This window comes from Carex rostrata, chromosome 24 (assembly GCF_964058835.1).
Source record: "Carex rostrata chromosome 24, lpCarRost1.2, whole genome shotgun sequence".
NCBI classification, from domain to species: domain Eukaryota; kingdom Viridiplantae; phylum Streptophyta; class Magnoliopsida; order Poales; family Cyperaceae; genus Carex; species Carex rostrata.
Window position 1 is genome coordinate 7,205,749 of NC_135941.1, and position 14,472 is coordinate 7,220,220.

At 32.8% G+C, this 14,472-nt stretch overlaps 1 protein-coding gene across 1 annotated transcript; it reads left to right on the top strand.

The window, feature by feature from the left end:
- Positions 1-5,329: 5,329 nt before the first annotated feature.
- LOC144575449 (serine/threonine-protein phosphatase 7 long form homolog) lies at positions 5,330-7,283 on the top strand. The gene is made up of 5 exons (XM_078325597.1): positions 5,330-5,401; positions 6,399-6,485; positions 6,591-6,837; positions 6,923-7,238; positions 7,280-7,283. The coding sequence occupies exons 2-5, from the start codon at positions 6,405-6,407 to the stop codon at positions 7,281-7,283; spliced, it is 648 nt and encodes a 215-aa protein (XP_078181723.1). The 5' UTR covers positions 5,330-5,401; positions 6,399-6,404.
- Positions 7,284-14,472: the final 7,189 nt, after the last annotated feature.

The following is a 14,472-nucleotide window of genomic DNA, read 5'->3' on the forward strand; positions in this document are numbered from 1 at the left end:
TTATGTACAGAAGAGCAATTTGGGATCAAAATGAGATTTGAAGGAGTTAATAAAAAATATTTTATTAAGAATGACGTGACGTGCAATGTGACCTCACACTACTACAAAAATGGTCATTGTACACGGATTTGACAATTTTACGTAAAAACCGTGGAGAAATTGTAATTTTTTGGGTGCCTGGAATATCTGTGAAATCTCTACACGGTTTTTTATTAAAGAATCGGTGTAGAAAGCCTTGAGAGAGCTACACGGACGTTTATTAGGGAATGTACACGGCTTATTGTCTAAATAACAGTGTAGAAAGCCTTAAGAGAGCTACACGGATATTTAATTAAAGAACCGTGAAGAAATGTCCAACTTGTACACGGATGTCTGTTTAAATAACAGTGTACAAAGCTTGAGAGAGCTACACGGATATTTAATTAAAGAACCGTGAAGAAATGTCCAACTTGTACACGGATGTTTGTTTAAATAACAGTGTAGAAAGCTTGAGAGAGCTGCACGGACGTTTAATAAAAAGCCGTGTAGAAAGGTTATTTTAGGGTTTTGGTAAGGGCGCGCCTTTTCGAGCACCAAGTTGGTTATATAAAAGGCCTTCTCCTTCCAGCGCCGTTTTGATCAATTCTCTCTCTCTCTGTAATCTGATTATTTACAGAGGGGGTAATATGAAGATCATGTTTTAATAAAGAAAGAGCTGATCGAATAAAGAGTTGGGATGAAGACCTTCAAAAAAAATGAAAGAGGAGGGATGAATGACCTTCAGAGCCAGACGAAGTGTCAGATGAAGAGTCAAATGAAGAGTCGGACGACTCTTCATTCGACTCTTCATCCGACTCTGAAGGTTGTTCATCCACCTCTTCTCTTTTTTTTGAAGGTCCTTCATCCAACTTTTTATTTTCAGCTAGCTCTTTCTTTATTAAAATATGTATCTTCATATTACCCTCTCTAAACCCTACTGGCACCAAAAGGAAAGAATCACCCACTTGTAAACTAAAAATATCCATTAACGACTGGAAGAGGGGATCCCCTCTTCCAGTCCTTAATGGAAATTTTAGTTTACATATGAATCTTTATTGAACTCTTTCTTTATTAGAACATATTGATCAATCTGTACTCTCCCTCTCGCAGTTAACAATTGGGCGGAAATTTAGGTTTATCAATTATTTCGGATCGCAAATCTATAAAGATGAGCTACTGTTTTTGGAGCTCATAAGATGACCAGTCCGATATAATTGATAACCTACATCTCGAATTCCCATGCGAATTGCTTCATTTCCCCAATTAATTGGTCTGATTTGTGCGCTAAAGTTTTTTTGGAGGATAATTTCAGAGCCGGATAGTCGGATGAAGGACCAGAGCCGGGTGGGGAGTCGGACGAGATCGTCTTCATCTGACTCTCCATCCGATTCTGAGGGTCCTTCATATATCCACCTCTTCCAGTCCTTGATAGAATTTTTTAGTTTATATGGATTTAACTTTTGTAATTAATGCTCAATAAGAATTTGTAATTTTTGTATAAATTAATGTACATGAATTTTTTGTTCAAATTGCTATATATGTTTTGGAATTCTGGATTTTAAATGTCTTCCTCTTTTTTGGAAATTGTTTGTTTTGCTATCTTATTCAAATCATTCTTTTTTATACTTGAAAAAGACATATACAAAATTTGATACAGGCACGAAGAGGTGAAACAATCAATGAGGATGAAGCGTTGTCACCGGTACGGGACATGGAATTAGCCTTGGTGTCTGTTGCGCCAGAAGTGCCTGATGCGCCAGTGGATGCGCCACTAGACCGTACGGGGCTCACAGCAGAAGAGGTTAGCCGTTTGCCTGATCAGTTGCAGACTCTGCACGCCCACTTGATCAAGGCACCCAAGGACATGACGGCTGTTACCTTCAGTGTCCCCCCCGGTATGTTTCTACACGATGGCAGGGAGGTCGTGCTGCCTTTCACAGAATTCAACGACTTTCTACAGGGCGCCTCGTCAAGCGATAAATGGCTCGATGTGGGAGTCATCACCGTTTTCCTCATGTTAGTGACCAATCAATTATTTATATCATGTGTATAGCACTCAAATATATACTCTAATGTAAAATGATGATTTTTCAGGTTCCTAGTCCAGAAATGCCGTGAGACCGCATCGAAAGGTAAGGTGAACTTGTGTGCACTTTTGGACCCCGGCAAAATTAATGGAAACATGTTGGACTGGTATGAGGATGATTGTGTCGACTACTTGCGTAAAGCGATGCATCATGCTCGTGGGGATCAAAAGAAATTCCTTCTCCTGCCATACCACCAAAGGTAGGTTACTTGTAACCCTTAATTGTTTATATTTTCAGTTAAACAATTACACAATGAACCATAGCAAACACTTGTGTCACCATTACATGCTGAAATATATATGTCACTAATTTTATGCTAAAGTACTACAATTCTTCTCCCCCTACAGCTCCCACTGGTGTTTGTTGGTGATTGTGCCACTTGAAAATACGATTTATGTCATGGATTCAAGGCGGCCCGACAAATCCATCACCACTCAGCAGTCCAAAAGAGTCATGACTGTTATAATTAAGTAAGTTATCTAAATATCACTTGGTTTGATTTTTTTTTTATAATTGTGGAATTGCTAATTACAGTCACTCAATTTTGTAAGGGCTTTTCGGCAATATCTTAAAGAGGGTGGAGTGCAGAGCACGGGTAAGAGCAGAAATAAAATGAATGGGCTCTGGAAGGAGGTGAGCACACTATAATTTTATAATTTCATATTTTTGGGTTCAAAAATTTATTGTCATTCTGACATAGGCTGCTGAATGTAAATATCAGTGCCCGCAACAGATTGGCGGTTGGGAATGCGGTTATTACACGATGATTTTTATGTTTCACTTTGTTGAGAGCATACAATTCAAATGGCCAGCATATCCGGTATGTAATTCATATGTTTTGCCTTGACTTGTCCATACAATTAATATTGATTTCCTCTAAACTTGTTTTATTAGTTGCATTGTTATAATTGCAATAATTTATTTCTATAAAGCAAAACAGAGATGTAGTTGCCATATTTTTGTAACTTGCATGTTTCGAATTTTTTGTAGTATTCACCAGATTCAAAGAGTTACTCCAAGGAGCAGTTAGATCAGTTTAGATGTATGTGGGCAGATTTTTTTTATAAAACAATTTTGTAAACCAGAATATGGATTTGTATGATCTTTGTATAATTCAGTGTACATGAATTTTGTATTAATTTTTGATATAATTTGGAAATTTTGAAAATTTAGGGGTTTTGGTATTCTTATTTTGGAAATTCTCTGTTCTGGAATTGATCTGATTTTAAATGGCTGGCAAAACTGGAGGCTAGCCAAAAAAAAGCAAAAAATTTAAAAAAAAAAATAGTTCAATTAAACACGGACATTTTAAAATTTATCCGTGTAGAAAGGTTTTTCCAAATTAAAAAAATAAAGAAGAATATTAATACATAAAATTATATATTAAAAAAATATTAAAAAATAAGAGAGCTATATGGATATTTCATTATACATCCGTGTAGAAAGATCATTCAATATTAAAAAAATATTAAAAAATAAGAGAGGTACACGGATATTTAATTATACATCCGTGTAGAAAGGTGTTTCCACATTAAAAAAATAAAGAAGAAAATTAATACATAAAATAATATATTAAACAAATATTAAAAAATAAGAGAGCTACACGGATATTTAATTATACATCCATGTAGAAAGGTCATTCAATATTAAAAAATATTAAAAAATAAGAGAGGTACACGGATATTTAATTATACATCCGTGTAGAAAGGTGTTCCACATTAAAAAAATAAAGAAGAAAATTAATACATAAAATTATATATTAAAAAAATATTAAAAAATAAGAGAGGTACACGGATATTTAATTATACATCCGTGTAGAAAGGTCATTCAATATTAAAAAATATTAAAAAATAAGAGAGGTACACGGATATTTAATTATACATCCGTGTAGAAAGGTGTTTCCACATTAAAAAAATAAAGAAGAAAATTAATACATAAAATTATATATTAAAAAAATATTAAAAAATAAGAGAGCTACACGGATATTTATTTATACATCCGTGTAGAAAGGTGTTTCCACATTAAAAAAATAAAGAAGAAAATTAATACATAAAATTATATATTAAAAAAATATTAAAAAATAAGAGAGCTACACGGATATTTATTTATACATCCGTATAGAAAGATATTTCAATATTAAACAAAATTAAAAAATAAGAGAGCTACACGGATATTTAGATAAATAACCGTGTAGAAATCTAATTGTACACGGTTTTTTATGCAATAATCCGTGAAGCTCGGTTATGGAGAGCGCCAGTGTCAAGTATTTGTAAACGGCTGTGTATGTAATAATCCGTGTAGCTATTCAGTAATTGTACGCGGTAAATATCCGTGTGTATATATACAAGGATTTCTAAACCGTGACAGCCTACGCGGCGGGAAATCCGTGTAGCTCGCTTGTTTATGTCCGTGTATAATCACTTATTCTGTAGTAGTGTCACATATCGAGTTGTGGTGTAGTAATGACGTGTCGCATGCACGACACAACTCAACATTATATATGGGATACTGCATGGGTTGTCTGTATGCGAGCACTATGGTGAGAACATAATCGAAGAATATTTTCGAACTCCAAAATGATGCAAATACTAGCGTCAGAGACTTAGGCTGAGAGAAGGCAAAGGTGCAAATATTGTTTATTTGTGGAGGGAGATGTTAGAAATTGACTTGAATTGTGGAATAAGAGAGAAGTATATAATATAATTTAATTTCTTTACTTAAGAGTACAAGTTAAAATTTCCAACTGAGGATACGTATTTCACTATTTTTTGTTCGGGGCAATTAGGAGAATAGGAGGTGTAGAATTTTTTTTATAAACCATAAATAATTAAAAAAAATTTAACGATAACAATATGATTACTTTTTTTTTTTAAAAAGCATAAGGACCGGACGGTCCGTCCGGTCTCACAAATCGTTTTTCTCCAGACTGGACGGACCGTTCAGTCTGGAAATTTTTTTTTTGTGTTTTTTTTAGTTTTTCATTTCTTTTTTTATTATCCGCCACAGAAGATCGGTATTTTTTTCACTTTTTTCCGGACCAAACGGACGGTCCGGTCTTAAATTTTTTTTTTCTTCTGTTTTTTTCTGTGATACCCGTGGCATTCCCTTTTCTTCTTTCTCTCCCTCATTCTTCCTTCTCTGCGTGGTCCTCCATCTTCTTCATTCTCTCTTTCTTCCCTCACCTAATGTTTTTTTTTAAAACTCTCATAGTTAGTGTGATTTTGATTCTAATCACATAAGTTTGTTTAATTTTGAGAGAAGAACAATAAAAGCTTCAGATCTACAAATTTCGTTAGGTATGTATTTAATTCTTTTATTTTTGTTAAATAATCCATAATTATGAATAAATAATTAGAATAAATAATTTATGTAGTAATTGTAGTATAAAATAGTTTATGTTGGAATTGTAGTATAAAAAAAGTAGTTTATGTTGGAATTGTAGTATAAAATAGTTTATGTTGGAATTGTAGTATAAAAAAAAATAGTTTATGTTGGAATTTATTTGCATGTAGTTTTTTTTAGTGTAGATGCATGTAGTAATTATTGAATGATTTATTTATTTGCATGGTTTATGTAGATACATGGTTTATGTGCATGTAATTTCTTTTTTAGTGTAGATGATGGATGTAGTATTTTTTGAATTATTTATTTCATAATTATATAGATGCAAGGTTTATTTGCATGTAGTTTTTTATTAGTGTAGATGCATGTAATAATTGTTCAATGATTTTTTTTATTTGCATGGATGTAGTTTTTTTTAGTGTATGATGCAAGGTTTATTTGCATGTAGTTTTTTTTTAGTGTAGATGCATGTAGTAATTGTTGAATGAATTTTTTATTTGCATGGTTTATGTAGATGCATGGTTTTTGTGCATGTAAATTTTTTTAGTGTAGATGATGCATGTAGTATTTTTGGGATTATTTATTTCATAATTATATAGATGCAAGGTTTATTTGCATGTAGTTTTTTTTTAGTGTAGATGCATGTAGTAATTGTTCAATGTTTTTTTTATTTGCATGGTTTATGTAGATGCATGGTTTTTGTGCATGTAAATTTTTTTAGTGTAGATGATGCATGTAGTATTTTTGGGATTATTTATTTCATAATTATATAGATGCAAGGTTTATTTGCATGTAGTTTTTTTTAGTGTAGATGCATGTAGTAATTGTTCAATGTTTTTTTTTTAGTGTAGAATGAATGTTAATATTTGATTGGGTTTGCATGTCATGCATGTCAATAATGATTTGGATTTGCATATTAATTTTTTTTGTATCTATTTATTTATATTATAGTGAAAAATGGCACATGAAATACAAGGTGAAGAAACTTTATTGCAGTTGCCTCATGCACAACATCAATCACATGCGGCGACTGTAACGGTATTTGTTTAATATCGATTTGGAATTAAATTAATTTATTAAATTCATGAATTCAAATTTTTTTTTTTTGGTTAAAATTTTTTTGCATGACAATTATCATTCAAGCCTAATCATTGGTTGCGTCCTGGAGCTTGCCAAATGCACATTGAGTACCACAATTGCATGAAAGAAGGTTTGAAGAATTTAGGATTGTATCAGATGGTCAAAGTCCATCGATGTCAAATTGACAAAGGGTTGATCACTGCTCTCGTCGAGAGATGGAGGCCCGAGACGAATAGTTTTCATCTTTCGGTGGAGGAATGCACGGTGACATTGGAAGATGTTAGCTGTTTGTGGGGCTTATCTGTTACCGGTAAAATAATTTTTGCTGCTAATTTATACTTTTATTAATTGAAATTTTGTAGTTGTATAATTTTGTTTAACATCTATATTTTCAGGGAAGGCTACCTCTGGATGTACCGATGATAATTGGTCACAATTGATCGAAGATTGCCTAGGACATGAAGTGCATGACGGTTATGAATGGGATGAGAATGATTTTTATTATAAAAAGGTGGAGAATTCGGGTCAACCCAATGAGAAAATATCAATCTTACAAAACTATATGCGTCTTGTATGGTTGAGAACAAATTTTGCAAATACGGAATTAGATGGAGTCATTGATCAGGATATAATCAATCGGCACACACGAGCATATGCAATGGAGTTGTTCGGGACTACAATGTTTCCTGATGCGAATTCAAGCTCCGTTCGGTTAATGTATTTACAATTTCTGGAGGATTTGGGACCAAAAGGTGAGAACTATTATAACTGGGGAGGTGCTGTATTGGATTCAAACATCTGTCCCGCTGAAAATTGACCGTCAATTCTAGGTGGATAACCAAAAAATGCTTCATCCTTGTACGGCATCGGCACATCGTCATTAAATGCCGGAAAAGGATGCTGCAATCCTCGATTAATAAAGGGAATAGAATTTACCCACTCCTTCATTACATCTTGTATTCTAATTTGATCCTCCATTTCAGCCATATCATCGTCCCCGACAGCTGAGCCACCAAGGTCAGAGTTTGTATCTGAGCTAGAGTTTGTGTCTGAGCTAGTATTATTATTCAGCTCGTCAAAACGAGTTGCCAAATCATTCACTATTGGTATTTCGGGTGGATCATCACAATATATGGGTGAATCAGACACCGTTGGGTCTCTGCTACTTCTAGGTACACTACCCGGATATGGGTCATAATTGGTCTGACTAATAACTGGTATTGACTCAACCACTAAATCAAGAAGTTTAAAATTCAGTATCGGAGTGGCATATTCAAGCATCATGTGCCATATCATTTCCTCGTCTACGCTAAATAATTGGTATTTTTCTGCTGAGCCAGGTGGTGCCGTGTTCAAACGAGCCTTGATTGTCAGATCGAACTGGTTAGGTAGCAAATGAATGCTAACATATATATTTTTTTCTTAGCTCATCAAGACTCGTTAAATTAGTAACAGGAAATGTGCAGGTCGGTGCGTCTGAAATTTCGCATCCATAATAAACATTTATTATTACTTGAGACATTATCTGAAAAAAAAATCACAATCAATCGTCGATATCATTTTCAATTTTACAACCTAAAATGTTATCGTAATTGAAAAAAATTAACTTACTACAATCTTTAGATGAAAGCTACCAATACAATGCATAGGCCGACCTGTAAAAACACAATATTTTGGTAGAGCTTGGTTTTTAGCTGAAAATAGTGAAAATGGCGAAGAAGAAGAAATCAATTGTCTGGTGAAAATGGTAGAGAAGAAGAAATCAATTGTCTGTTTGAGGAAGACAGAAGATGGATATTTATAGTGAAAAAAATTACATGGAGACCGAATCCCTAATTCGGTCTCCAATTTAAATTCTCGAGCTTGCTCAGTCAAACTAATAATAATTATTTCTTTAGAAAAATTAAAAGGTTTACTTTATCTTTACTTTAAAATTATTTACAAAAAGTCACACAAACAAACAAAAATCGGTGAACTGCTGATGAAAACAGTAATATTAATAACATTTTTTCAGTCAAACTAGTAATAATTATTTCTTTAAAAAATCTAAAAAGTTAACTTTATCTTTACTTTAAAATTATTTGCAACAATCACGGCAAACAAAAAAAATGATGAAAATAGATTATTAGAAGAAAAAATGACCAAAACAGCATTATCTGAAGAAAAATAAAAAAAAATTAAGACCGAACCAACCATTCGGTCTGGAGAAATAAAAACAGACCGGACAGATCATTCGGTCCGGAGAAAAAGGCACGAAAAAAAAGAAAAAAAAAATTAAGACCGGACCACCCGTTCGGTCCGGAGAAAAGTGAAAAAAAATCCCGATCTTCTGTGGCGGATAATAAAAAAAGAAATGAAAAACTAAAAAAAATGCACAAAAAAAAAATTCCAGACCGAACGGTCCGTCCGGTCTGGAGAAAACCGATTTGTGAGACCGGACGGACCGTCCGGTCCTTATGCTTTTTAAAAAAAAAGTAATCTTATTGTTATCGTTAAATTTTTTTAATTATTTATGGTTTATAAAAAAAATTCGGAGGTGTATGTGGAAATAGCTAGGGCCCACTTCATTCTTAATTAAGTCGGAAGAATGAGTAAGGGCAAAATTGGAACTACAAATCTCAACGCTCAAAAACTCAATTGGTGCGCTTACTATAGCACATCCCATACATATATAATAGTACATTCTCGACGACTCCGAATCCTCTGCCCTCCTGGATGCAGGAATTTTCCGCCCCCTCAATCATTGCGTGTGGGACCGGTCACTGTTAAAAGGGACCAGTCACTTTTAATTTTTGAACTGGGGGCCCACCTCGGACCCACACGCAGAAGATTTAGTTCCCATTCCGACATCCTTTAATTTGTAGTGGACATTCTTTTTCTCTGAGTGTTTAATGTGTGCAAAGTATTGTTTCCAGTTAGGTACCGCTTTGCTTCACAGAAGAAAGAGAGCTGCTCTCCGACAAGCATATGTTGTCCGGAATCGAACAATAAAAAGTTCCATTTAGGTAATTTAGGCCAAATAAAAATTAATCGAAGTCTATTACTGGACACTTTCATTTAGATATTTTAGGCCAGCTCCTTGGAATCGGATGAAACCAAGGTTCTAAATAGTGCGCTATAGCGGTGTTATAGTGCAGTGCTAGCTATAGCGTCACTATAGTATTTTCGGACTATAAAAGCTATAGCGTTATTGTGTTATGGCGCACTATAGCAGCACTATATGGACATAACGCTTTTTTTTTTATCGGTTCCTCTATGATGCGATAAACGTTATTTAAATATTTGGATGAAACAAAAAGTTTTTCAGCAAAATCAAACTTTAAGGTTAGGATCAGAATGATATGGGATATTTTAAGAGTATATTAATATTTGTCAATTGGAATTTTAAAATAATTAAATAAAATGTTGAATGAATAAAGGAGATGCAAGGAAATAAATCAAGTTTTCATGGAGATATAGGATATTATGATATTTTAATGAAAATATAGGATATTTTAGAAGTTTACATGAGCACACTAGAATTTTTTTCATAAAAAATTTGATGAAAATGTCATATGACTTCGAGTCCGTCACGGTGTCAACCTTAATATTATATATTTTATTTTTCAATATCTTTCTCAAGCCAAATTCATTCCCGTGTGAGAATTTATATTGATTGTGGAGACTTTTAGTCTTTCAGTATATATATATATGTAAGTCCCTGCCATTAATTATATACCGAAACGTTTGTATATTGAGAATCTCAAACATTCCGAGATTTAGAAACAGTGAATTAAATAAAAAAAGGCCATGAATTTGTAATGATTTCACTCTTTTATTCAAACATGTTATGCCGTAATGCATATAGAGACTAAAAACTAAAAAAGTGTTATACCTACGGCTTTCTCCTGAAACAAAAGAAGAAGAGGCTAAGAGTGTTTTATCCTACTTAATTATTCTAGGTGTTGGCGTTCTAATTAAAGACTTAGCATTTTTAGAAAAGATTAAAATTTTAAATGCTTTCCTGATTGAATTTTACTCTTTACAATGTAGATGAGATTTACAAGTCCAACTAGAGGTTACATAAAAGAGAGAAATTAGTATCGTATGATTGTATCCTTTAGTTTGGTTATCATAAATAGTTAATTATATATGGGAGGAAAAGAAAAGTTAAGGAAAAAGGGTTTATTTACATTTTTTTTTAATCTATTGTTGTTAAATCTACCATCGTAATGCATATCCAATTATGAGTTACGAATTTTATAACTTCAGTCTGAAATATATGACTAACTATCAAAGGTTTAAATAGCGTTTATCACGTCATAGCGGACTGGTTAAAAAAACAGCGATATCCCCAAATAGTGCCGCTATAGCGCGCTATAACGCTAATAGCGCCATAGCTTTTATGATCTGAAAACGCTATAGCGCGCTATTTAGAACTACTTTCGAGTAAAAAATATTTTCTTACTTAAAGTGCAAGTTACGTTGAACTATTATTGAACAACAATTTATTATTTATGGTTTATTTATAAATTGTTGCATTAAATTGCTTCTTATTCATACTATTTACAATCAATTGAATGCCTTTAGCATGATTAATCTAAAATGCACAACTTACATATGAAAAAAAATAAAAGTCGTGTGACCCCTTTTACATTAAATAGATAAATAATTATATATAATAAACTTATATGTTAATATAATAAACATAAAATGAGAATGAGTAGAAGTTTTGTATATTTCTACAACAAAATATTAGAGAAAATCAAATATAATATCAGATCTATTTTACAAAAATTGTATCACATTTTGATAGAGAGAAATACTACATATATCTCAACAGAACATATGTACTTAAAAAAATTAAAAATATAGAAGAGATAAATACCTCTCGGATAAGATAACTGAAAGAACCGTCTGATATTAACTTTCCAAATTGATTATCAGAAACTCGCAAGTGTCGAGAGGATTCGAGCTCTATCCCGATTCTAATGTAATAAATATTTGATCCAAAGTTATATCGTATTTTAGATAAAGTAGATGAGTGCCACGTCTAGGTTTCTGGACGTGCAATGCAAAATATGTCAAAATTAAGAATTGGCAAGTCTAAATTTGTCTAAAATTGAGATTAAACAAATTTAAAAATAAAAAAAAAATACTTGGTAGTTGGGGTTTCAAATTACTACATATTGGTCTTGCTACGTTTTGGAGTTATAGAATAAAATTGTTTTTTTTTCTTGTTGATACGTAGCAACACCTCCAGTTTGTAATTTTACAAAATGTATTTTGTTAGAAATTTTTTCTCTCTCTTATTTATAAAGTTTAAACAAAATAAATTAATTATTACAGAGAAAGAAGAAAAAAAAAGACTAAAATATTCATCTAAAAAAGCTGCAACTTGTCAGGAATTGAAATAATGTATGTAAAAATGGTTTGAAATCTATTATGTATTGCTCTCTTGACATCTTCATTCTTTGGTAAGTAATGTCAAGCAGATGAGCATTAAAATTTGATGGGGAACTCAACGCACAAAAGTCGCGTGACACCTTTTACATTAAATAGATAAATAATTATATATAATAAACTTATATGTATTATAAAACAAAAACAAAACAATATTGGGGAGATGCTAAATCTTATTTCTATATTATATCTCAATCACAACGTTCACTTGAACCACTTGCAAAATCTCTATTTATAGGCTAGAGAATGCAAATGAAAAGCCATACATGATTAACATGAGAGTTAATACAAAAATTAAATCTAATAGAAAGTGGATGAGGTGGAGAAAGTGAAATGTCTACTATTTATTATTTCATAACCCCCCCCAGATATTTCACCTTATATTATACACTATTAATATTGTACTACATGACAAATATTAATTTGGTACTTCAGGACCAATTTGAATTAACTGATATTTTTGAATCATTTTTGCTACCTCATTAAAAACCTTACTAAGAAAACCCAGTGGGACAAAACTTAGTGAAGGGAAAAAAAGTGCAGCGTGTATAATACTCCCCCTCATTTTAATGTATATCTTTTAAGCGACGGATGCTGATCTTCTGTGAAAGTTGCTCAAAAAAATTTCTTGGCAATGATTTTGTGAATAGGTCTGCCAAATTGTCGCTTGATCTGATTTGACAAACATCTATCAAGCCATCCTTTTGTAGATCATGAGTTGAGAAGAATTTTGGCAAGATGTGCTTGGTTCTGTCACCTTTAATATATCCTTCTTTAATTTGAGCAATGCATGCTGCATTATCTTCATATAGTACTGTCGGGCTTCCTTTGATTGACTCGAGCCTCCATTCCTCCTGGATGTGTTGGATCATTGATCTTAACCAGACACATTCTCGACCAGCATCGTATAGAGCAATTAATTCGGCATGATTTGATGATGTTGCCATCAGTGTCTGTTTTGTCGATCGCCATGAAATTGCAGTACCGCCATATGTAAACACATATCCGGATTGTGATCGGGCTTTATGCGGATCTGATAAATATCATGCATCTGCATACCCAACTAATTTGGACTTTGTTTCTTTTTGATAAAATAGTCTCATATCACGTGTCCCGCAAAGGTAACGAAATACATGTTTAATTTCGTTCCAATGTCGGCGTGTTGGATCAGAACTATATCTTGCGAGTACATTTACAAAAAAAGCAATATCAGGTCTCGTATTATTAGCAAGATACATCAAAGCCCCAATTGCACTTAAGTATGGTACTTCTGGACCAAGAACTTTTTCATTCTTTTCTCGGGGACGGTAAGGATCTTTTTTATATCAAGTGATCGAACAACCATTGGTGTACTCAGAGGATGAGCTTTGTCCATATTAAAACGTTTCAACATCTTATGGATATAATTTGATTGATGGACAAAAATACCATTATACAAATGCTCAATCTGTAGGCCGAGACATAATTTTGTTATACCAAGATCTTTCATTTCAAATTCTTTCTTTAATAATTTTGCAGTCTTTTCGATCTCTTCAGGAGACCCAATGATATTTAAATCATCAACATATACTCCAGTAATCGTAAAATTTGAGTTTGATCTTTTAATAAAAATACATGAACTAATTACATCAGATTTATATCATTCTTTTAAGAGATATTCACTGAGTCGATTATACCACATTTGACCCGACTATTTTAGTCCATATAAAGATCTTTTTAACTTTATAGAATACATTTCTCGAGGTTTTGATTATAATGCTTCATACATTTTTAATCCTTCAGAGATTTTCATATAGATATCATTATCAAGTAATCCATACAAATAAGTTGTGACTACATCCATGAGGCGCATTGAAGGTTTTCAGTGATTGTGAGACCGATTAAAAATCTAAGAGTTATTGCATCCACTACAGGTGAATATGTTTCTTCATAATCAACCCCTGGTATTTGTGTAAAACCTCGTGCCACAAGTCTTGCTTTATATCTCACAATTTTATTTTTCTCGTTCATTTTTATTGCAAATACCCACTTGTAACCTACAAGGTTTACATCTTTGGGGGTTAAGACTACAGGTCCAAAAACATTGCGCTTTTCAAGCGAATCTAATTCAGCCTTCAGGGCATCTTTCCATTTTGGCCAATCATTTCTGTGTATACACTCTTCAGGAGTTTTTGGCACATAATCTTCCTCATTTAGCACATCAATTGCTAGAGAATATGCAAAAAAATTTATCAACACATGTTTCATTTCGGTTCCATATTGTACCATTCTGTACATAGTTTATTGAGATCTCATAATCACTAGGTTCCTGAGTTTTTTCTGGAACTTCATCCACCTCTTCTGGGGTTTTATCAATCTCTTCTGGGATTTTATTAATCTCTTCTGGGATTTTATCAGTAACCTCTTTTGGAGGTACACCAACTGCTTTATTTTGCTCTTTCTTTTTTCGTGGATTTTTATCTTTGGAACCAGTTGGTCTTCCACGTTTTCTCTGTGTAGTAAC